General features: G+C 42.0%; 1 protein-coding gene across 2 annotated transcripts; it reads right to left on the bottom strand.

Annotated features, from left to right (window-relative positions):
- Positions 1-4485: 4485 nt before the first annotated feature.
- On the bottom strand, positions 4486-23165 carry MRAP2 (melanocortin 2 receptor accessory protein 2). Of its 2 annotated transcripts, XM_052682863.1 has the most exons (7): positions 23053-23165; positions 19329-19438; positions 18541-18703; positions 15963-16065; positions 15009-15157; positions 9524-9623; positions 4486-5042 (listed from the first exon to the last, which is right to left on the bottom strand). In XM_052682863.1, exons 5-7 carry the CDS (start codon positions 15133-15135, stop codon positions 4649-4651), a joined length of 621 nt encoding a protein of 206 aa, XP_052538823.1. In that variant the 5' UTR covers positions 15136-15157; positions 15963-16065; positions 18541-18703; positions 19329-19438; positions 23053-23165; the 3' UTR covers positions 4486-4648. The 2 variants fall into 2 exon arrangements, with proteins under 2 accessions (XP_052538823.1, XP_052538833.1); XM_052682873.1 differs by having other exon boundaries at positions 15009-15142; positions 18541-19438.
- Positions 23166-24562: the final 1397 nt, after the last annotated feature.

Genomic DNA, 24562 nt, shown 5'->3' with positions numbered 1-24562 from the left:
TCAGTAAATTATAAGTTTGACGTCTCAGCACTGCAAGTCCTTAAAAATTACGTAGCACATGTACAGAGATTTTAGCTCAACCAATTATACTTATTTAGAGCACAGACAAACTAAAGGCCAGATGTGCTCCTGAGCTCCTATCCCATAATTCTGTGCTTTCTGCACTGTATTTTGTATCATTGTTTTTATTTTATGAAGCTAAGATTTAAGTCAAAAGTGATATTGTTCAGAGTTGTTTGTATTTATGTCTCACTTTGTTAGGGACCAGCAGTAAACCATGCATTTTGACTTAGAGATACATGTGCATGAGTGTGCAGAAAGCACAAATAGTTCCACTTACATCAGAGAGGCACAGGCAGTAATTAACAGTGCAAGATCTTTTTGACTGCACACATTCAAATTATGTATGTCTATATGCATGTGTGTATATATGTGTGTGTGTGTATATATATATATAAAAGTTGGTGAAGTATTAATACACTAATTCTGGATGTTTCTGGACATTTGCTAAAGATGCTGAAAATAATTATAGATTTTTTTTCCTCAGATGATGAAGTATTTGCCCAGGCTTGTCCATTGCTGAGGAACAACCAAACAACACTGCACTATTAACTTAATCTGGGCTGAAAGCAGGGCATGGGGCGCACTGCTGTGCCTGCTCAAGTTATGGCAAATACTTTTATGCAGCTTGATACATTGGCTAAACACAGCCCTGTGAACAGTGAAAAATACACAGCCGTGCTTACTATTCTGCTAAAGGGATTTGAGAGTAGTTCCAAGACTGCCAAAAAATTATCATTCTTTTGGTATCTTTGTGACTCCATTTCAATCAGCGTGAATGCACGACCTGCAGGTTTTCAAATGGAATGTATAAAGTTGCAAGCAGATATTCAACTCAAAACTCTGATTGTATCTCTCTAGTGGACTTTTATACGTCTTCTCTGCCCAGCTAGAAATACCCCTCACTTCACAATCTGCCTTATTCGTGTCATTGCTGTTTGGCAGTTTGCATGTTTGTGAAGAACTGTTTCCAAGGATGAAGCATGGAAGGAGTAAAATTCCATCAAAAATCTCTGCAGAATGCCCTCAGAGCTCACTAAGAATTGAAACCACTCCCCATCAAACCAGGTATTGCATTAGTTTTACAAAAACAAAGTCAGATATCCCGCTATTTTTATGGTTCTGTTGCTCTCTTGTTTTATGTTTTAATAAAAAAAAAATGAAAATTAAACTGTTGTATTACTTACATATTCACTGTATTATATATTTTATGAGGGCTGCTCTGACTGTAATGCCTTCTGGTTTATTTTGTCTCCCATGAGGTTGTTGGTAGTGGTACAACAGTAGAGGTTGAACATTGTGGTACATGTTGTGGTTGTGTGACAGATGGCAACAGAGGAGCAGTCTGACAAGATGGCATCTGATAAGGAAGTGCATATGGATGAAGCAAAGGTGTGTCACTGAATTCCTCCATGCAGAAAAAATGGCACTCGTTGACATTCGCCAACACTTGCTGAGCATTGATGGAGGCCAAATAGTAATGTGAGCACAGTGAGGTGGTGGGGGGGACATTTCAGCAGTGCTGACAGCGGGTCACTTCTGCTGGTGCTCTTGCTCATTGTTGGCAAAAATGCAGAATTAAAGGTGGTGGCTGTGTTGAAAAAGAGCATTTTGTAGCTGAGAATTTGCTATTTCAACTGGTGTTACCGTGCACTTTGTATCTGTTGTATTTTCTGTGGTAATAATTCAGGGCGGCCCTCTTCACTTAACACAGCCCCTGCAACCAAAAGACTGGACACTGATGTATTAGTCTACATTCATAAAATGTTTAAATGCAACACTATGTACATGAAATACCAGCTGTGTGTAAATACACTGCATTTAAGGACAGAAGGATAGGTCACAGAGGGCAATTGCAAAGCCCAGGCTGTTCTGCTGCTTTTGAGTGTGAGGGCATTGCAAAGACAGAAGGGTGGCAAGATGAAAAAGTAGAGTAACAGAAGCAGGGACTGAATGCTTAAGTACCCCTATATGGTTAACTCCTGTTAGAGAGGACACCAGGGGTGCAATTTAGATATGTAGTAAGCTCAATTGGTGTTAGCCCTTGATCATTTGGTTAAATACCTTTCATCCAGGCATTGTGTCACATGGATAGTTTTCTCTCCAGAAGTAGCAATTCTGCACCTAAGATTTGAAGTTTTAAGGTGGGAGAAGAGAAGCTTCAGTTAGCCTACAGCAAAGAGCAAGTTTTGTTTTTGCTAGAGCGAAGCCTGTATGACTGATAAGTAGCTTTAAATGCTTTCAAAGTAGGCTTCATTTCTCAATAGCCAAAGAGATGGATAATTCTTTTTGCACACGTTTTTCCCTACTTAAGCAGCATTTCTGTTTTCAAGCATGATAAAAGCAAACAGTATATCAAATGCCATTGAAAGCAGCTCAGTCATCCAGAAGAAGGCAATAAAAGGTGCATTTAGCAAGAACTATCACATTTCAGCTTCAGTTCAGACAAAAGCTTTACCATTAGGCAGCAGAGACACTTGAGCACCCTGAGGAGGAAGCAGGGCTGCATTCGGAAGGCGGTGGTTTGCCCTCAGGTGGTGAAGTGAAGATGAATTTTACTGCTGAACCGCCTAGAGTTTCTCTGCAGAGGAGGTGATAGATTGCCCTAGTTAAGTTGATTTTGACAAAGTTGAGTTTTCCTCCATGTACACAGACTACAATGAAAAGTTTTAGCTTCAGTCAAAACTTCGCTTCAAAATATTTGGGATCCAAAGAACCACACTCTTGGCAGACTTTCTAACTTCACTGGAGAACACTGACTTAAGAAGAGCTGTGTGGGGGAGATGGATAGCACAATTTGTGCCACAACGCCTTCTGAACACATGAAGTATCAGGGCTGTCTGTGCAGTGCCTAAGCTGTAGCTTGTTGCAAAAGCTAAAAAACACTGAGGAAAAGATAAGGAAAGGGACAAGAATTATACTGGGGGAAAAAAATGGGAAGCTCACAGGCATAGCCTTTCTGCTCCTGGTTAAGTACTTACTGTAAATGGAAGCCTCTTCTGTACTGCAAGAGGCCACCCAGTTCCAACCCCTGCTATCAGCAGGACTGCCCCAAAGCAGTTCAGCTGCCCATGGCCCCATCCAACCTCACCTTGGGCACCTCTAGGGATGGGGCACCCACAGCTCTCTGGGCAGCTGTGCCAGCGCCTCACTGTCCTCTGAGTGAAAAACCTCCTGACAGCTAATCTAAAAGAATTTAATTCCTTTGAATGTCGCTAAGCAACCTGTCAGAAGGCCACTGCAACATTTTCACTGGGACAAAATGTGTCACATAAAAGGCAGATTACTTTCAGAAAAACCTAGTGAGACAAATGATCTTGACTCCTAGTCTGATGTGAACTGGGAGTTTCCTGCAAAGCACTGTTACTCCACATTCAGCAAACCTCTTCTGTGCTCAGTGTGCTTGCTCTAAAACCATTTGGCTGTTAGTTAACCAACTCTGCAAGCAAGCTGCCCCAAAATTTATTAATGGCTAAAGTTTAGAACCTTATTCCTTCTCTAAAAAAGGAACTTAAGGATTGAAATTATACCTATTTGTTTTATTTACAAACCCTTGCCTGGGAAAACAGCTGTGGTTGCAGTACCACTCAGCTGGCTAGAGAAGGATGGAACAAGTACAGTGAGGCTTTAAAGCTGGCCTCAAACTACCTCAGAGCCTCCCTGCAGTCCTTTGCTGGCTGGCCAGTCAAAAAAGGGAATTTCCCAGAGCTGAAAAGCAGATGAAGGCTCAGCTGATAAGCAAAGCACAACTTACATGGAAATAAGTGATGGTGGCACATTAACTCTATTGGCAACGGATGAATATTTTTCATCCTATTTCCTGTGATTTAACAATTGAATTCTGCACTTAATCAAACTGGAATCTCCACATAAACAATAAAAATCACATTGATGCGTATAGATCATGTTACACTGAAGTACTGTAACTCACACTGAAGTACTATTACTGTAGTGCAATTTGCTTTATCTAGCCAGCAGCAGGTGGTGTCATCAGTTTGTAAACTATCTTACTGATCTACTGAAGATACAAGGTATTCCTTCTAGAACCTTGCACACTGGGTCTTGCCTGTACCTAAAAGCAGGTAGGACTTACCAGCAGGAGCTGATACCATGCAGGTGTCCATTCTGCTGCTCCATTTCAGATGTCTTTATGGGATTGGCAGAAGCTGCTCACAAGGCTGCCTGCTTAGCAGTTGCTTCAGCTTCAGTTTGGGGTTACAATTTTCTTGGTCATCCCCAAAAACAGCCTTCAGCTTTCACAGTCCCCACAGATTATGGTATCGTCAGAAGCTGGAGGTAGGCAGTCATTTAAAACCAAAACCAAATTCAAAACAACACTAAAAAAAACAAAACAAAACAAAACCAACACAACAAGAAGAAAACCTAACACTGGACAAGAGGCTTAGACCACAGGAGGCGCTGGAATTAAGCATTTGGTGTTTTAATTATCACGTGGACTGCTTTGTAAGCACAGCCATTCTTACGTACAATAAAAAAAAACAAAAAGCACATGCCTGAAATACCTTCTAGCAAAATAGCCAGAAGGAGGAGAAGGGCTTCTGACTGGAATTTTTACCTTAAGAAATTTTCAGTCAAGGATCCGATGAGAAGCCTGCACGGCCATTTTGCTTTCTAAAACTCTAGGTGGCTCTGAGATGAGCAGATCATCCTCACCTAGTGAAGAATTCTGCTCAGTGTTCACGAAGTTAGGAATGTTAAATTTCGTAAGACAATTTAGGTCCTCCTCTAATGTTCCACCGCTCCTGGAAACTTCCTGGAAGTGGATATTGCTCTCCAGATCTGGACCTTTCTGACTTTGTTGCGCTTTGTTGAGATGTTCCACTTCATTAATGCAGAAATGGAAAAGTGACCGGGACTCGTCAGCTATTTGACGAGAAAAGACTCTCTCCGACTCCAGAGGTCTTCCAAAATCTGCCACGAAGCTATTCATCCGAAATCTTTTTTCAGAAGATTCTGTATTTCTAGGGAAAATAAAAGTACAGTGAGACTATGAATTTAGAATTATTGGCATTCTTAGCAGCATGTCTGGTTTCAGCAGTTATTATAACTAGGAAGAAAGAAAACCCTTCAGCTCATCTCTGAGAGTTACAAGCCAGCAGTGTTTATTATTTTCCACTGAAGCTACTTTAAGCCTTGATTTTGAGTGGTAATTTTCCATGGGAATAAGTTACAAATGCCAGCACTCTTTAATGGCACTTCTAGTCATCAGTGTAATTCAATAATCTGCTCACACCACTGAATGAGCTCAGAACTACCATACAGAATTTCCTCATAGAGCAAGCAGTAGAAGTTTAAAATAAACATTTCATAGAAGGCTGTGAGAATAATCTTTCATAGCTGGAACCTTTCAGAGACATAGGCAACACTGCTGTCATTAAAGACATAATTTGGGTGGTCGATTGTCTAGATATGAAACCACCTTTCACACTGATCTCAGCCACTGACACTCAGATTTCCAAATTAGAAGAGTGCTGTAAGGACTGGGTGGCTTAAAATTTCAGAAACACAGCACGGGAAAGACATCTTGACATCTCTCTTTTCTGGAAGTGTTAGTTCTGCAGAACAGCTGCAGTCTACATAGATTTGTGAGAGGCCGTCAACAGCTGTGGGTGAGGAAAGCTCGAGGTAGATGATGAAGCTTTACAGATAGCAATACATTCTCTGTCAGCCCGGCTTTATATGCTGTCATCACCAAAAGCAAGTTATTTGCATCTGAAAGGCAGTAAAGGCTTTCAGAGATGAGTAGTGAAAAATGGAAACATTCTCAGGATAGAATTATTTTGCTAAGTAAGCATTGCTAGATTATATCACTAAGATGTGGACAAGTAGCAGATGCCACTGAAGCCAGATATTTGGACTCCTGAAGGTGCATGCAACACTTACTGACACAGGCTGAACACTCTAAAATCTGCTGGAAGAGTTAGATTACAGGCTTCTGAAAGCCTCATCTGGCACGTTCATAAATCTATCCCTAAAGCCTTCATGTACAGAGGATGCTCACCATCACTCTTTCACTCAGAGTTAATCACAGAGATCCCTCCCATCCAAGTGCTAATTTACTTTCATTACATGATGTGAGAATTAGAGCCTAACAAAAGCAGTTACATTAGACTTCAAATCAAAACAGCACTCCAGCTGGTGGAAACAGTGTTGGTTCATTCTGCATTTCAAAGTGAAGCATGTAGAAGAAGCATAATTTTTAAACTGATGTGAGACTGGAGTAGACAAAAATCTGCTTTAAACCCAGCAGGAATCAAACTGTACAGAACAATGCTGCAGTAATCTTTGGGACAGATAACTGCAGTTACGTATTTATAAAGCACCACTCTGAATGAGAGTTGCTTCTACAGTTCTGTGACAGAGTAAAGCTGGCAAGCACATTAAGAAGAAACATTATAAGCTCACAGAGAAATGATTTAGGAAGAAAGCAAGTTCATATTAAGGGAAATTCCTTTATAACCCTAAAAGCTGTAAAGGCTCACTGCACAGAAGGGCACCCAGGATTGGCAACAGCAGTCTGATCTCAGTGGATGAATAGAAGATGCAGATAAATTTTAAAATGACCAAAATGTTGAGAATTCATTCAGAATAATCCTATAATCCTATCATGAACACATTGTCTAGTATACAGTCATCTCTTGAGATTCTGAAATTCACATACACTGTTCCTCCTGTACTGTGAGGGACATTTTTTTTTTTACTAGACTAGAAACATTTGTAGTCCTTCCCATTACAGTACTCAAACATACATCAATGTGTTCTATTTAGAAAATTCATAAAACAAGAAAAGCAGTCTCGAATCCCAGGTTTATATTTGGAGGACCACAACAGGGAGAACAACCATTTGGACACCAAATCCCTACTGAATATTTGGGCCAACAGGACTCTTGAGTCCCAGAAGTTATCAGCAAGAGCAGGATGGTGAACGCCAGCCATCTTCAGTGTCAAAGGTACTGAAAAACCACTCAAAATGGTTGGTTCATTGGCAGTGAATAACACAGGGAACTAAGCTCCATTTTTGGAATTTTCCAGCCTGCAGTTCCAGGCTCTGGTTGCTAGACACAGTATTAAGCAGATATGCAGAAAAAACGCTTTTTATTTTTTGCACAAGCTGTACTGTGCACCTGCTAATTCAAGCGAACAGAAGAAGAGTGCTAAAGGCATCGTTCCTGTAACTGATTACATTTCTGCCTCTCCTCATCCATGCCCTGAACCTTTCCCCTGGGCTGAGGATGTTTCCAACTTGAACATCTTGTATAATTTTAAGAAGTGTATGCTATCATACCCTTTTATAGTGAGCCAAGAAAAGAGTACTACTAGAAAAGTCGGAGTACTCTATTTTGGATCCATCCATCTGAATCTTGTTACATTTATCTCTCACGTTAATGTTACTTTAAGGAAATGCCAAATTGACTTACTGAAGTCAGAGACATGTCTATCAATCAGGATGGCTTCCTCTCGAGACCATTAATATCTATTTCTTAAGGACAGCTGCAAGGCAGCCCACAAATGAAGCAGTGAGTCATAAAGAATCCAGTCAGTCCTAGAGACAGAAAGATGCAGGCAAAACAAACCCACAGTCTACTCTGTTTTCACCTTTTAGCAGGTATTTATGTTGTCCAGTCTTTATATACGTGTAGCAAAAACAAAAGGCATCAATACCTCAGTACTCTTAGCTTATTTCTGGATGCTCTATTTGCAGTACCGTACTTAGTAGGCTATAAATATCAAATCTAAAAAATAAAAAATAGTGCTCAAATTTGTTACAAGTGCCAATTTAGAGTATGTAGTAAGTGGGAAAATATTTGAGCATATAGCTTCTCAAGGCTGCAAAGGAATTTTAAAATACATATAGAAAGAAATTGAGTGGGGTTTGTTCAACAGCTGAAGAAAAGCATGAACATTTAGACTGGAAGGGAACTCTGGAGGTCTTGAGTCCAATGCCTTGATGAAAGTAAGGCATGCCCAGGCTGCTTGAGGCTTTCTCTAGATGCAGAAGCTGAGTGGAGATGGAGGTTTCACAAACTCTCTAGACAATCTGTTCCCACAATACTGTGGAAGTAACAAGTGCAGAAGATATCAAGCAGCCCTCTGTTATGTCAGAGTCCACTTTTAAAAGCAAACAATCATTTTGATAAATATCTATGTAAAATTATCGTGTATTTGACTTCATCACTTCCACTCCCATTAGTATTATGCATATGAGATATAAACTTGGATGTTTAATGAAGAAAAAAAATCTGCAGGGAAAAGAGCTAGAATTTACGTAAATTAAATATATTTGGTAGCATGGTGTGGCTTTATTTTTTTTTACTTGAAATAATGCATGAAGAAAGCTAAAATACCAGCTACAGAATTCAGCAAGTCAGTTCTGGAAAGCTGAATTCTTATGCCTCTGCTTCTTTCTCACAGAAGCAGCAATGCACAGAAGCTCACAATTCTTGCAGGTCTTCCGTAACACGGTCCTGCCTCTAGAGATCTGCTATCACAAGCTTTCAGGCAGAGCCTACATTATGACTAAATAACACTGGGTAGGCAGAGAAAGGCAGGCTGCTTCTGTGATAACCACAGGCAATTGCCTCTCACAATCAGCTTCTCATGATTACTACCTGCCTGTAAGACCCTCTCACCCTCCAGTGAGCCTTTTTTTTCCTACCTGATGAGAAGCAAACCCGAGAGGAAGAAATGTGAGTTCAGATGGGATACTGGCAGCTGCATGCTGCACAACTGCTTTAAGTACGAGACTTGCAGATAAATGCCTGAGCCAGGATATGGTCTGCACATACTTAGCAGCCAGAAGGAAGTGGAAAAAGGCTTAGATTGTGACTAAGAGGACTCTGGTGTTAAGAAGTATGGAGCTGGATCTGGTCTTCAGCATCTACTGCAATTTTTCAGCAGAAACCAAGACTCTTGGAAGCTTGTGAGTACAGGGTAAGGGAACGTCTTGCTAATTCAATTGATAACTACATTTTGGACTTCAGCATAGAAAACCTTCCAGTCTTCAACTGGTTAGTGTCTGCATGGCATTTTATTTGTATTCTCTCTGCCAATAGCCACGTTTCTCTGCTCCACTCATCATAAGGTGAGCTTAGTTTGAATTACCACTGTTAGGTGGGGAGCAGTCATCTAAAGCCACATGTGGTTGGCAGCCTACCTACTGACTTCCTTTCAGCCTTGATGTGCATCCATGTGGTAATTCCAACTTCTTTACTGCATGCTACATACTACTTGCTAAATAGAGAATGCATTAACATGTACTTCTACAAAATTGCTCTCCTACAGACACTTGGAACGAAAAACATTTTAAACAAAGACACACAGCAGCCTTTCCTAAGAATGGAGCAGAAAAGGGCAGTGCAGATCCAGCGCAACCTCAGCACTGCCACTGGTTGCTCATGGACTGCTGAACACCAGAGGTGCCACATTCACTTTCCAGACTCACTCTTGATGTGGTGCTCCTGTCTTCGTCAGCAAGGTCAAAACAAAGAACATGAAGATGACAAAAACTGCAAGACCAACCCAAAATCCAATCACAATGGAATCTGTCAAAAAAGAGAAAACAATACGATCAGTATTTCACCTACACTTGCAGAAACTCTGCAGTCTGACTGCTAATTCCAAAAGATTTTGCATCTTATTCCTGGTGGAAAAAAGGAGAAGGATGCCAAAGCCCTCCTTTGTAGCCTGGATTTAACTTCTTTCTAGACAAACCAGAAACAAACTGAATGAGTGAAGGGGCTGGATTCTCCTGGCTGTTAAACTAAGAGCAGCTCCTTTTGTTATCCTTGGCCCATGTTCAAGCATTGCTTTGGAAACAATGTCAGTGCTAGCACAAAGATTAGAGGATTATTTGATTTTCAGCAAAAACCTCTGTCCCTGTAGCACTGAGTTACTATTATTCTGAATGATTTCTCTTCTGAGACCACAGGGCTTCTAGTTTTTGATGGATCACTCAGGCCTAGGAAGATTTTGCTTCCTTTCAGTGGTGAAATAGAGGCTTCTAAAGTAAATGGAAACACAGATTTGCTATTTGCTACCTTAACAAACATCAACAATGAACATCTAATTTTTGAGTTTCTGACTTTCATACAGAAAACTGTAACACAGTGTCAAAAGGGTCAAACTGATTTGGACAAAAATCAATTAAAATGCAATAGCCTCGTCAATGCAATTGCAGTCTGACTGTTATCCAGAAATGAAGCCTCTTAGAAGTAACCTAGTACATACCTTCCTGCTTCATGGCAAGATAAAACACAGTTCATCCATTCTAGAGAAATAGCTGTCTAGCCCATTAAAAAACCTTCACGAGGAAGGTTCCAGACCAGCAATCCAGCCCAAATGCTGTTATTACTGTTTTCTTATGTCCAATTAGGCCTCCCCTGCTCTAATAAAAGCCCATTGCATCTTATCCCACACTCAGTTCAAATAGTCTGCTATAGCTTCTGCCTGGGCTTCCCTAAAATGTGTGGCACTTGTCCATACACAGAAAACGTACTTACTGTTCTCATTTACAGCAAATGGATCTGTACATAAATCACCAGCACTATGTAAAACATATCTAAGTCTGCTTATGACTTCCCAGTAGACCTAAAGCTGCTTCTGAACACATCTCAAAACGTTTAGTAACTTGATTAAGAGATGGTACAAGTGGGACAAACCAACAACAATCAGCTGGTTATGCATAGCCCAAATCTACAGAGCATGAAGCCAAAATGTGGTCTGGTCCAGGACCCACAGCCTGCAGTGCTTTTTCACCTATCCTTCAGTTGGTTATTCTTAGTTTATGCAAATATGCAAACTGTCACCATAAAGCTCAAACCATTAATGTAGAGGCATGCCAGAGGAAAGTCTTAGGACAATCTCTCTTTACACAGCTACTATTGAACATCACAGATCTGCTTGCCCCACTGCAGCAGACAGAGCACACACTAACCAAAATATTGAATGCTCAGTCTCGCCCTTAGGACTAACTGAAGACTCCAGAAAACAGGAGTTGGATAACCTGCCTGCCGCTTGGCCCAGTGGTTAATCATGCACCCGCTGTGAAACATCTTCCATGTTAAAGGAGGATCTGGAAACTGGAAATCAATTCAAACCATTTGATCTTTCTATGTGAAGTAGAAGTGTACCTGCTGTGATTCAACACTGTCTCCCTGTGAAAATACTTTATCACAATCAAGTCACTCCTTAATCTCATTTTCTGATACACTAAGCAGGTTTAGCTTCAAGTCTCTCTCTGCAAGGCTTTTTCAATCTGTACTCTTCCACATCCTTTCCACTCAACATCTTTATAAAGAAACTGAAGGGCGATTCAGCTGTAGATCTTCACGATGAATGGAAAGTAAAGTGTGGTATAAATCACCCCATGCTGACACTCACCACATTTTTTAAAAAGGAATACTCCTTTTAGCTTCAAGCATAATGGTAAGAGTTTATTTCTGCAAACCTGTGCATTATGAACCCTGAATTAGTTCCAGAATAATTTTGCAAGTTTTGTCTGTACTCAGTGTTTGCAGATGCATTTTTTTTAACAAAAAGTATTTAAAAAGAAATGTTTTCTGTGTATTGGGTTGTTTTGTGAACACTTATCTCCACTGATCATTTTACCTCAGTTTTCTCTGCTTTCTAAAAACAAGCTTCTGAATTCCTTTTTATATAGAATCATAGAATCACAGAATGGCCTGGATTGAGAAGGACCACAATGATCATCTGGTTTCAACCCCCCTGCTACTTGCAGGATCAGCAACCAGCAGACCAGGCTGCCCAGAGCCACATGCAGCCTGGCCTTGAATGCCTCCAGGGATGGGGCATCCACAACCTCCTTGGGCAACCTGTTCCAGTGCGTCACCACCCTCTGTGTGAAAAACTTCCTGCTAATATCCAACCTGAACTTTCCCTGCCTCGGTTTAAAACCATTCCCCCTTGTCCTATCACTATCCACTATCGTAAACAGTCTTATGTTTTACAGCCAGCTACCGTCAGCCTGAATCACCTACACTGGAGTCCATACCCCTTTCAACTTTCCAACATAAGTTACAGACATACATTAACATCCCTTCTCCAGTTTGGGTGGCATCTTTTCTTGTAGACTCCTTTCTAGGACAAAGATCTCAAAGAAATTTGGTAGAACTCAAATTCATACATCCACCAACATTCAAAGACCATTCTGCCATGAAGGCCCTTCCTGATCTCAGGGCAGAAAAATAAGAAGGGCTTTCAGCCATTTCTGATTTTCAGGCCAGATGAGTTGGTGTTTTCTGTATGAATGGCACCACAGATATTTTCTATCTACACTGCACACCTCCACACCACTTGCTCAGGCCTTTTATTCCCTTGCCTCCTTTACAACTCACTGTACAACAGACAGATGAACCAACAGCACCCTTTTAACTTCACACTGTAAGCCAGATCACTAAAGCAGAGCCTCTCTTGTTGCTTTCACGTCAGTTTTTTATCACTGATTCTGATTCTATCATTACAGCAGAACTTAGAATAGCACAGGTGATGAAGATGGAATATTCCCTAGTGGGAATATGTCTACAAAACCTCAACATTGCTATTTGTGGTGCCTGCCTCTTGAGAATTTAAGATTTTGCCAGCAAACACTGAAAATCACCTTGCACACAGCTATTCCAAATATTATGAGATTTAAGATTTCTTATACAGTTTGAAAAAAAAAAAAAAAAACACCAAAAAAAAAAAAACCACTGTCAGTATTCAAAGTCTTCCATGACAACGCAATCTTAACATAATCTCTTCTCCTCCCTCCTCCACAAGTTTCAATTTCTATTAAATTAAATGCCTGATCACGTTGCCTCCAAATTCCTCACAGGCCAAACTCAGCTGGAGTTATCCAGAACAAGAAACTTATTGACACGACATCATCAACACAGGCATAGGATGTATTTACTCACACATTTTTGTGAAACTAATATCAACCTGATTGAGAATGCATGCGGTAACATAAATCCAACCTATCAGTAAAAAGTCACTGATTCAATACTTCTGTCAGCCTCTTTTTCATAAATGTATCACACTCTACCTGAAAAACAGTTGTTCCTTCTGTCCCAATAATAAGCGTGGTCCAGAACCCTCCTGCTCTACAAACAGCAGATAGGCACTAAAGATGAGCTACCATGCCCAGCATGGCAAACAGCTCAATGGCAATCCAAGATTTGGTTTGCCATTAGGCCTTCAGCAAGACAGAAGTAATTCCTATTTGTGTTTTTTCATCCTATACCACTCTGACACACAGAGCTAAAAAGATGTTGTACATCCTCGAGCTCAAAGAGGGTAGGTTCAAGCTCAAATAGGGTATGTTTTGAAGCTCAGAGAATGTACATTTAGGTTAGATAGAAGCAAAAAGTCTTTTACAGTGAGGGTGGTGAGGCACTGGAACAGGTTGTCTAGTGATATGATGGATGCCCACACTGTCACTGGAGTGACATTACCAGTGACATTGTTACTGGAGACTTCCAAGGCAAGGCTGGATCAGGCCATGGGCAGCCTAATCTAGCTGTGGTGTCCCTGTTCATTGCAGGGGAGTTGGACTAGATGGCCTTCAGAAGTCCATTCCAACTCTAAGAATTCAATGATTCTACACACATCAGCTAATCTTTGTAATAGAGTTTGGCCTCTGATTTGGTGGAGGAAGATAAGGAAGATAAGGAGGATAAAGGCAGATAAAATTAGAAACATGAGAAAAGCTAATCTACATTTTTCAAGTATCTAACATTTGTAAAAACGCAGAGAGTAAGCATCAGATTTTTGTAAATTGTAAAAACCAAAATTGTAAAGGTAAACTACAATTTGGGCCCAAAAGCAACTTTTGCTCCAGTTCTTGTCTTCTAGGCATGTTAAAAACTTCAGCAAGTTCTTTCTGACTCTCCCAGTACTACACAAAACCCTCCCAGATGTGCAGAATCAAGGCAGACAGGCCTTCCTGGGCTACCAGCTGCCACTGCAAGCACTCCTTTTCCCCAGTCTGAATCCTCATCGTGGTAAGCAAGACATGAAGTGTGCACCCCACCCCAGACCAGTGCTCCAGTACTGGATGGGGACCCTTCCTCACTTCTTCAAAGACTGGTGCCCAAACTCTTGCCCAGGGTACTCAGCTCAGAAGTGGAATAAGATGGTTTGCTTATCTTTGGTAAAGTGCATGCAATGCATTCCATAGTTTTGAGTTAGTTTCTGGGCTTTTTAGTTGTTGTTTTTTTGTTTTGGTTTGGTTTGGTTTTTTTGTTGGTTTTTGCTTTGTTTTTTAATTAAAAACCTCCTTCCCTCCCTCTCAAAAAACAAATTTTCTAGAAGTCAAAGCTATTGAAACTAAACACTGTTATGCACTAGCTTGTCCCAGTTAAATGATCTCCCAATTTCTACACATATGTTTCATTTCTCTGGTCTCCGTCCTCCACTTTTTACTTGTACAGTTATTAAGCAGCTTCAGCATTTGGATGACACTGAATTTAGCACAAACGTTCCATAAAGAAATTCCTAACGATAAAAGTTTCTTCAGAAAAAAGAATTTTCTTTTTTCAAGTCTCTGAAAGTTTGAAACTTATTTTTTAGGAGATAAAATCGAAAGCAGTAAGGCTGCCCATTAATGCCTTTTTCGCATTAATGGGAACAAGAACAGAATAACATGGATCATAGCAAGCAGTAACAAGATGCAACACTTCAGTTCCTAGAAGCGTGATAGTCCCCAGTAATAATGAATTTCTAATACAGTCAAGAAACTCATAGTGTTCCTATACATAAGGAAAGCAGTCAAAACAAACAAACAAACAAACAAAACTACAATAATCTAATAAACTATTTATTGAAAAAATTTGGAGAGATTTCAGCACAATAATCACTTATAAGTGAAGAGCAGGAATTTTAAGATGGGGAAGCACAGCTGAAATAAAACACATCTGTACTGAACTTACATTTATGAGCCTTCAGGCCTTCAAATGACACTGGTCCATACTCATAGTACTCATACTCCCAGGTGTAATCAGAGTTAGACAAGGCCTGCTGGGAGGTTCTGTTAGAAATCAACCTCAGGGCAGACATCTCGCACCTAAATAAATATATCCTATGGATATGAAATGCATTAGTAAAGAAACACATACTTCTAACACATCTTTGATTTTAGAATCATATCTTTGATTTTCAATGCCTGTATAAGCGTACAAAGTATCAAAAGCAGGCTTCTCAGAATATAATTTTTAGAGTTGAAAAAGTACTGAATCCCAAAGACTACCATCCTTGGCAGCTTACAGCGAACGCTGCCATGAGAATCTGTGTGGAGAAGTGACCAGAGTGCCAAGCTCAAAGTGTTACATCATTCATATAAAGTCCAGCTGGCACCCTGGAATAACACTCTTTTACATCTTCCTTGAAGAGCCAGACAACGAGTCAGAACTGCATTGGCAGCAAGCTCATGGATTACCTGAGGGACAGACAAAAGGCTGAAGGGCAGATTGATATTCAGAGGGACCCAGACAAGCTGGAGAATTCAGCTGACAGGAACCTGAATTAACACAAGTGCAGTCAGCGCATCAAGAGAAGAATTTTTTATTCTCTATTCAGCACTGGTGAGACTGCACCTGAGGGACCATATCGTAAGTAAGTGGAAGACATGGACATATGCTAGGGTCAGTCCAATGGAGGGCCACCGTGATGGTCAGGGAACTGCAGCAAAGGATGCATGAGAGGCCAAGGGAATTGGGTTTGCTCAGCCTGAAGAAGAGAAAGCTCAGGGAAGACCTTAGTGCTGCCCTACTGTCAAAGTCACAGTCAGAGGGTAGACTGGCCAGATGTGGACAACAACAGAGCAAGAGGCATCAGATACAAATTGATTTGTGAGAAATTTCTGTTCGACATAAGGAAAAATTTACCTGATTTAATTGAACATGCTTTGAGCAGGAGATCAGACCAGATGACCACCAGGGGTCCCTTCCAACCTAGATTTTTCTGTGTGAGAAGCGTTTCAATGTGCAGCTAGGGAAGGAAAATAAGACAGGAGTGATTTTTCCCAAAGATCAACAAGAACTGCAATCCAACACTTATCATCATTAAAATTAGCCTAATAGACATTCTGTCATTACAATATTGCAACACTGCACTAGGAATGTGCATTTTTCAGAATGTTAGACAGTTCTACACACATCAGAAGAAAGCACATCTTTGCACAACACTTGCTGCAGCAACTAGAATCAGAACATCTGTTATAAGTAGCTTTATTATAAAATAGCATTCCATAAGAAACTGTTCAGTGCTCTTCTAAAAGTAAATTGAGCTTTGGGTAATTTTGCATTCAGTTAAAGCCCAGCAGAATGAAGACTTCATGCAGTGTGTAAAACTAATGCAGTTAGCTGTTCTCTGGACAAGGAAACCCCACAACTTCAATAATACAACTTCAAATCTGGATAAAACTTCTTGGAGAAACAAAAAGAAGAAAATAAAGGTCTCTAACTAACCATGTCACTCAAAACAGCTGAAACTTCAGTCCTTCCATTAGATTGAGTAAAGCTGTGTGCAAGTAAAGGACGTTGTTCAAATGCTGGAAGGGCCACGTATAAAGAACAGCAATGGGGCACAAAGTGAGGAACACATATTCACCCAAAACATACAAGCAGACATCCAAGCTCTTTAAAAAGAAACAAAAAAAGGGTTCTCCTTCTGTAATAGTAAGTGAAAAAATATATAAAGCAATAAGTAGGCCTTGTTTTCAAACTCAAACCAGTTTAGTTTTCAGCACTGGCAATTCACCCCACATTTATTTGTATAAGGACAAAGTGCTTCACATTACCCTCACCCTCCTTCAGCCTCTAAGAAAGCCCCCAGATGGATAAATAGCATGAAACACAGAAGGCCAGAAATGAAGAAAGGTTACTGCTTATAATGGACAATCCAATTCATGGCCCAGTATCTTCATATGTCTGATGGAAGATGACAGGAAAAAGTGAACACTTTTATGTACTTGTGTTAACCAGGGAAGTCCTTCCCTTGCTTTCTCAGTGAGAAAAACTTCCCCTATTTTCTGGAACCCAAGAGGATATCTGATCAAGCTTTAGATTTGCTTTTAAAATCAGCTAATTTAGCTGCTGCTTTCTGGAGAAGCAAATGGCACAAAGGGAAAACTATGATTCTTGTCCTAATTTGTTCTCAGCACAGTTGTCCCTGCATTTCATTTTTGTGACTAACCCCTGTGGGTTCCCATCATCTTTTCCCCTTCTCCTCAATGTTTTCTCAATGATGCATTTCTTGCCAAATTTTGTTATACATTCTGTCTAAGCCTGCTTATCTCTTTAGCAGCATTTTAGAGCAGTCTTTCATTTAAATATTTTTCATACGGCTTGTTCATTGTTACCTTCTCTCTTTCAGTATTATAATAAAAGCTGAACCAGAATCTGCAGTCAGAAAATTTCAGCATATGTTACCTGAAGAGTCAGAAAAATGCTGCTTCTTCTACCTCAAACACAAGCAAATGGGATTAATTGGGCCACATGCAGGTCTCTCTCCCCCTCCCTCTCCAACTAATCACTATTGTCCATTCATGGTGTACTTGGAGAAGAGTCACTTCTACAACACCAAAAATTTGTCCTGCTTCAGCTGTAGGTTCAGACAAATAGCTTCAGTGTATTGCCACTGGCTAAAAGCGTTTCTATGCTTACTTCTGTTGTAAGCACTAAGCCACTACCAGAGAGAGCTAACTGAAATTTTGGCCACCAGCTCCCAGGGTAATCTGCAGGGTGAGCTAGCAGCCTGCTTCGTGCATCTGCAAGGTGCAGTGGGACAGGGAAGGAATCTGGATTCCAGATAAGGGATTCTAAAAAGGAATTTGCCCAGGAAACAGTCAAAAACTCTTTTTTTTTCCCCCAAGTAGACAGCAGTGATACATCCCCCAGCTCCAAAGCATGACAGGGAGCTTCTCTGAGTGGCCTTGCTGAATTTGTTTTGTTTTTCTGTAGAGGCCATAAGGAGTTAAGGCAAACACCAAAGTCCCTCTGTTACCTTCAGTGTATACCAATGCTGGCAGCCTTCCCTCACCCTGCTTCATTACTTTCAGGAGCAAATAAGTGAGGAATAAAAGCTTCATTTGCTCTCTCAAGGAAACCCAAAGTGAAGCCATGCTCTGTGCCACCAACCAGGAGATGCAAGCAGGTTAGTCACCTGTCAGTAAAAGGGCAAATCCTCATGGCCCTCTTCTGGAGCACTGGCTTGGTCTCTCTGCAGACTAAAGGATGTCAGCAGGTGGCTGCAGCTCCTGGAATTGAGTTATGCCTTCATGAGAACTTGTTCAGAGCCTTTGTCGAAGTTTGTAAGGTCTCAGCTGCCTGCCAGTGGTATACATGCAAGCTATTTCAACTCTGCAGATCTATCTCTGCACAAAATCCACATCTCTGAACTGCAGCTGGACTATTTGCATCACTCTGGATATCATCAGCAAATCTGCTCTGCACAACCACTTACCTTTCACACAGACACCAAGGTTCTCTGAAACTGGACACACACCATGTCTGAAGCACAGTTTCATGGTTTAAGCTGCCACTGGGGCCACCAAGGCAAATCTGATTTTGTGTACATCTGGAACTGGCCTTGTATGTAACCAGCAACAACCACCTCCAAATCTGACCTGCACACACAACAGTAAATTTATGCAGACTGATCAATCTACTTCTTCATATCTGAAGCAAGATAAACTACCAGTGAGGAAGATGCAAGAAATGAGGCACATTTTCAATCAAAAACTACATTAATTTTTCATGTTTCCATTCTGCTTACCGGTGCAGAGTCTGAAAACTTGATCGACTTCTGGCCCCTTGCAAACAATGAACATCCCAGAAGCCAAACATGCACAGAAAGCAACAACATTTCAAACTGAGCAGTCCAAGGCTAAGTAAGCTGGTACATCAGTTCCATAGGCTAGGCAGTGCAATTAAACCAGAAGCTGCTGGCTACAGGAAGTTAGTAACTCAGGCTGTTCCTTTGCCCTGAGTCCCCATAATAACAGCAATATTCTGGGGGGGCAAAGGAACCAGCCTTCATCAGCACTGCACTGCTTTTTACTCCAGCCCAAGGTCTAAGAGGTGCAATCACAAAGGAGCCAATGAGGAAATGAAGCACAAATGTAGCGACTCTGCTCTGCATGAGCTAAAACACACAGAACCCAGCTTTCTACAGCCCTAACCTATGGTTATTGTTTTGAGCAAGCTCTGCCACTTTTGAGTGCAGATAAGAAAGGAGTTTGCAGGAAATACTTAGCCAAATGGTCTGTGCTTCTTTGCCAATTCACAAGATCCTAAACGTGCAGGACTTGAGGTGCAGCTCAAGGTCTTGTATGAGAAATATCCAATCTTCCTGCCTGCAACTAGAGAAGAAAGCAAGCAATAAAAATTCAATATTTAGTAAGAAAAAAAAAACCAACAAGATAATTGAAAACTATACAATCAGAAATCAGTGCTAATCTCAAGTGCACAGCACCTGGGACTTATCTTTGAAGGAAACGAACTGATGTTAATAGCTCATGAAAAGCATCATTTGCACGAGCTATTGCATGAAAGCAGTAAGAATAGTATTGGACTCATCACAGGAAGACTTTCTAACAATGGTAAGGAAAATCACTGTTTTAGTCACTGCTTATCCAGGGAACTAAGGACAAGAAATGAAAAATTGCAGACATCTGTACTGCATACTGCTGTATTATACCTCACATAGCATACTTTTTAATATCCTTAGCATTGCCGAGTGTAAACTAGACTCCAATAACAAAGTGCTCATACAACATGCATATGAATTACCAACAAATACATCTAGTTTTCCTTGAACACTTCATGTATTGTGGAGCTTTGCTGCAGCGTAGGAGGCCTCCACACCGCTGCGTACAGTTCGCATGCAAATTGCATTGCTGCCACTTGTGCTTAGTTTAAAAGCAATTACTGTATGAATTTAAAGTAAAGTTTAACATATGAAAGACAAAAACAGTTGGCTAAGTATCTTCCTAAAAAATCATAAACTTGTATGCAAACACCAGTGCCCACTTATCAGCTCTGCTCAGTAGGGGCCACCTCAAGATGGGCAGAAAAACATACAAAATCATATTGCACTGCACTCACAGGCAACTAATGGATTTGAGAAAAAGTTGATACCTTGCATGCTCACTTTTAAGTCTTGTCTCTGAAGAAAGCTAAATTGTACCTAATGAGATATCATAAAAGCTATATATTCCTTCTATTCTTAAAAAGTTTCAATCCTGAGCTGATAATAAAGGTACAGGGAATTGTCAGAGTTAGCAGAGAGCATTGAAGCAGCTAGCTGAGTTTAAATGTGGTACCAAAAGCCTGAAAAATTACAGCCAGAACAGACAATTCTAAGAGCATTATCTACAACCAAAAAAAGAGATATTAGCCATAATTCCATGTATTTCCTGCAGCCAGGACAGGACTTTACATTCAATCTATTTTCACGCTTAAGAGCCTAGCTTCAGTTGAGTTCAAAAACCATATATCAGATTTTGCCATCCTGAGCATCAAAATGAAGTATTACAAGTGTCCACACTTCCACCCAAATAATAAATCTCCACAAAAAACACACAATTTGACAGCTGTTTTAGTCACAGTAGAACAAGATTAACTCTTCCTTCTAAGCAAAGGCTGCTATTCTAAAGAAAGAAAACTATATCTGAACAATAGGTTCTAATTTCAGAGCCACTGTAAAGAGCAATGATAATCCTTCCAGCTATTCATTGAAAGCCCAACCTCTCCATTGCACAGCACTGACCTTATGAGAAGCAGCAGGCTCACAAACACAGCACAGCTGTGGTTGGAGGAGAGCTCCAGGTCCACCTGTGTCCCCATCCTCTCAGTCCTGCACATATGGCAGCTCCACAACTTCAGGCCCTTCAACACTAGTCACACTAGGAAAAGCCCTACCAGGGAGCCATAAACCACTGACATCTTTTCATTCCTACATTTGTACAAATGCTGACAGAAAGGTACAGGCACTCAACACCTCTCTGAAAGGACAGCTTGCTAGTACCTCAGCAGCTTAGAATTCTGCTCATTTTTAATCTTCTGCACTACAGCTTGTTTGGCTTTAACCCTTCAGTAAATATAGATAAAAGTCCCAGGCTGAGCTGTTACAGAAAAGCCTCAAGCATGTCCAACAAGGAGGTCAGAGGGAGCCATACAGGAAGGCTGCAGAGGACCTGCCCTGAATGCATTGGTTTGGGCAGCATTATTTTCCTCAGTTTTCAAAACTAAGCTCACTTGGCAAAGAAGTCTTAATTTTTCTCCTAATAAATGCTTATTTTCACCCTCAGCTCAGAGCTCTGTCTTGGTTGTGCATCAATGAGAAAGATCAATGAAGCACCAGAGCTGAAAAGCAGAGTGGGTCTCTAAAGCCATCATCTCTGGGATGCAAAGCAGTGCTTGATCTTTTCAGTTTGAAAAGTCACTGAGGTATTACGTTTCTTCAAGAACAAAATAAAATAAATAACACAGCTTCTCTTGTAAACTTCCACACTGGGATGTGGAATGTGTTCTGAACTCCTGCAGTTCACCACCAACGCAATCAGCAAATGTTTCCAGCAGCCACTGAAATTGAATGTCTTTGGAAAGGGCAGACTGGCTCAGAGCTTTTTCAAGCCAGAACTGTTTTTATCTGCTTTTACATATAACCCTTCACTCTGGTGCTATGGAAGAGGCAAGCAATGTACTGTAGTGCCTCAAATACAATTTCAAGTAAATACTTCCAAGCACACATCCAAACACTGTCATCCCACTCCCCATCTCATCCCAGTGATGCACCAGGCTACAAACAAGCAACAAGAGCCCAAGGAAACAGCAGCACAGCCAGGACCCACTGCAATGAGAATGCACAACAGAGCTTTAATTTATTTGTGTTCAAAGCTTGCCGGCAACATCTCACACCACTGGCTTGGGGACTGGAAACTTGATTTAAACTGCAAGAGTATCGCCTGAGCTTAACCTTAAAACCTCTTCTACCACAACGAGTGTGGTAGATGAACAGAGACAGAATAAGCACAGAACTCTGCCCAGCTCTTCTCACAAATTGGATTTTTTGGTTGATGTATTCAACACCGTTTTGCCTGCGACTGATGCACTGGATTGCCTCATTACTTGAGGCTGATGGAAGCCCTCAGCCTGTAGGTCTGCTCCCTGCCTGGCCCCCTCCAGGGGTTGGCTCCTGCCATAGAAATCTGACTTAATGCTCTGATTAGGAACCTGAATCATAGAATGGTTTGTGTTGGAAGGGGCTTTTAAGATCATCTTGTTCCAACCCCCTGCTATAGGCAGGGACACCTCCCCCTAGACCAGGTTGCTCAAAGCCCCATCCAGCCTGGCCTTGAATGCTTCCACAGAAGGGACATCCACAACCTCGCTGGGCAAAACACCGATTTATTTCCGCCGTGGTCACGTAAATCTCCATCTCCGAGGGCTCGGAGGAGACCAAAGGGAACCGCTCCCGAGCAGAGCAGAGCAGAGCAGCCGTTTGGGAAGCGCTCGGAGCAGCTGCTCGGTGCTGCAGCGCAGAGCCGGGCAGCCGCTCTGACAGCACTGCCACTGCTGGACCAGAAAACTTTTTCCCCCCTTTCTTTCTTGCAGACACTCTAGGTTAGATTTTAAAGTTCGCTCACACGCTCATCAGTACGAAGGACAAAACTTTTTTATCCCATCCAAGCGGTAAAGCTTCCTGCGGAAGCGGTACGTTTCCCGCTGGTGCTTCCCTCTCCAGACACGGGCTGTGGAGGAGCCGACCGGAGGAGCGAGACAGCAGCCCTTCCACAGCCAACGCATCCCACAGCGCCGAAGCCGCCCCGAGCGTTCTGCAGAGACGAAGGCAGTAACCCCGGAGGCTCCCCTCACACACTGCCGCCGCCGCAGCGCCGCCCCCTCACCGCGCTGCCCACCCCGCCAGCGCCGCGAGAAGCCCCCGCCGCCACACCGCCCGCCGCTGCCCTACCTGCTGTGGCGCCGCCCAGCGGCGGTGGTAGTAGCTGCAACACCGCACCAAACCGAGCCGAGCCGAGCCGAGCCGCGCCCGGCTACAGCCAATGAATCAGCAGCGGCCGCGGCCCCCCGGCGGCATGGCACGGGCACGTGACGGACCCGGACCAATAGGCGGCGCGGGCGGGAGCTGTCCTAGGTGCTTGCAGCGGCGCGGAGCCCACACCGACGCGTGGGCGGCCGCGGGCAGCCGGCGGGGCGGGAGCCGCGGTGTCGAGGGAAGGAGGGGAGGGGCGGCCGTTAGCACGCGTTTTTCTTAGGCTTAACGGACGTTTCTGTATTTCAGTTTGCGTCTGTTACTCACTGGGTACCATGGGGAAGAGTCTGGCTCCTTCTTCGTCCACCGGTAAGGGCACACCAGTAAACACCTCAGAGCCTGGCTAAGCAGTCTCTCCTCAGACATCAGCTGCTCCATCTTTGTGGCATTTAATCATCTTCACAGCCATCGAGTGGTCTTGCACAGCAGTACAGCAGAGCCCTCACCCTGCTTTGGTACTTGCCATTGAACTTCCTAGTGAGTCCTTGCAAGTGCTCAGGCATTTATTCTTTAGCACCAGCCTCTCTTTATTGTTCAGACCCACTTGCCTTCCTGCACTTCACTGCAGGTCATCTACAAGTAAGGATATCGATGAAACCTCAGGTTTTCAACTCTTATTCTCTCCAGGCAAAGTTGTGATCTCGGACAGTTCTCTCATCTTCAACTCAGAAATATAAAACCAATGCTTATGCATCATCACTATCAGAATCGAATAAAGCACAATGGAACCTCCCTTCTACTGATTTCACTGACATTTAAAAGGCAGCATGACTCAGGATTTTGTTGTTTTTCCTAGGCTTAAAAACAACTTAGCACTCCAATTTCCTCTCCAGGAAGGAAGTTCCATGTAGCCAGTACATCACTTCCACTTCATCTCCTTTGATTTGGTCCTTCAAGGAAAGATTAGAGGCATCTAAATGCCAAATGCAGCAGGTGCCAAACAATGTGAAAGAGCATCTAGACTTCCAGGCTGGATGTGACTCCGGGCAGCCTGATCTGGTGGTTGGCAACCCTGCATATAGCAGGAGGGTTTAAACTGGATCATCACTGTCGTCCTTTTCAATCCAGGCCATTCTGTGATTCTATGATAACTAATGAGATTTGTAGTATTTTCTCTGTTCTTGTTGTCAGTTTCTCTTACTATTGGTGAAAATACAGAATTCATTATTTTTCTGTAACAGCAACAAAATAAACATGCTCTTTCTGGATGAAATGTGGAACTCCGGAGGCACAAACTCTTGAATAAACATAAATCAGTGGGGTTTTCTAAAAGGCAAAGAAATTCTGCTGAGAGAAAGTGGAGAGCTGCATGCACTCAGATTGTGGCTAACCAGAATGAGAATGGAGCTTCATCTGCAGCATCTGCTCTCTTCTGGCTCTGCAACAATGGCATCAGTCCAGTATACACAGCAAGAGACTGCACTTACAA

The sequence above is a fragment of the Tympanuchus pallidicinctus genome, unplaced genomic scaffold (assembly GCF_026119805.1).
Source record: "Tympanuchus pallidicinctus isolate F22 unplaced genomic scaffold, pur_lepc_1.0 scaffold1, whole genome shotgun sequence".
In the NCBI taxonomy this organism is placed as follows: Eukaryota; Metazoa; Chordata; class Aves; order Galliformes; family Phasianidae; genus Tympanuchus; species Tympanuchus pallidicinctus.
The sequence above is the reverse complement of the archived record's forward strand: the minus strand, read 5'-3'. Positions and strand labels throughout refer to the sequence as shown.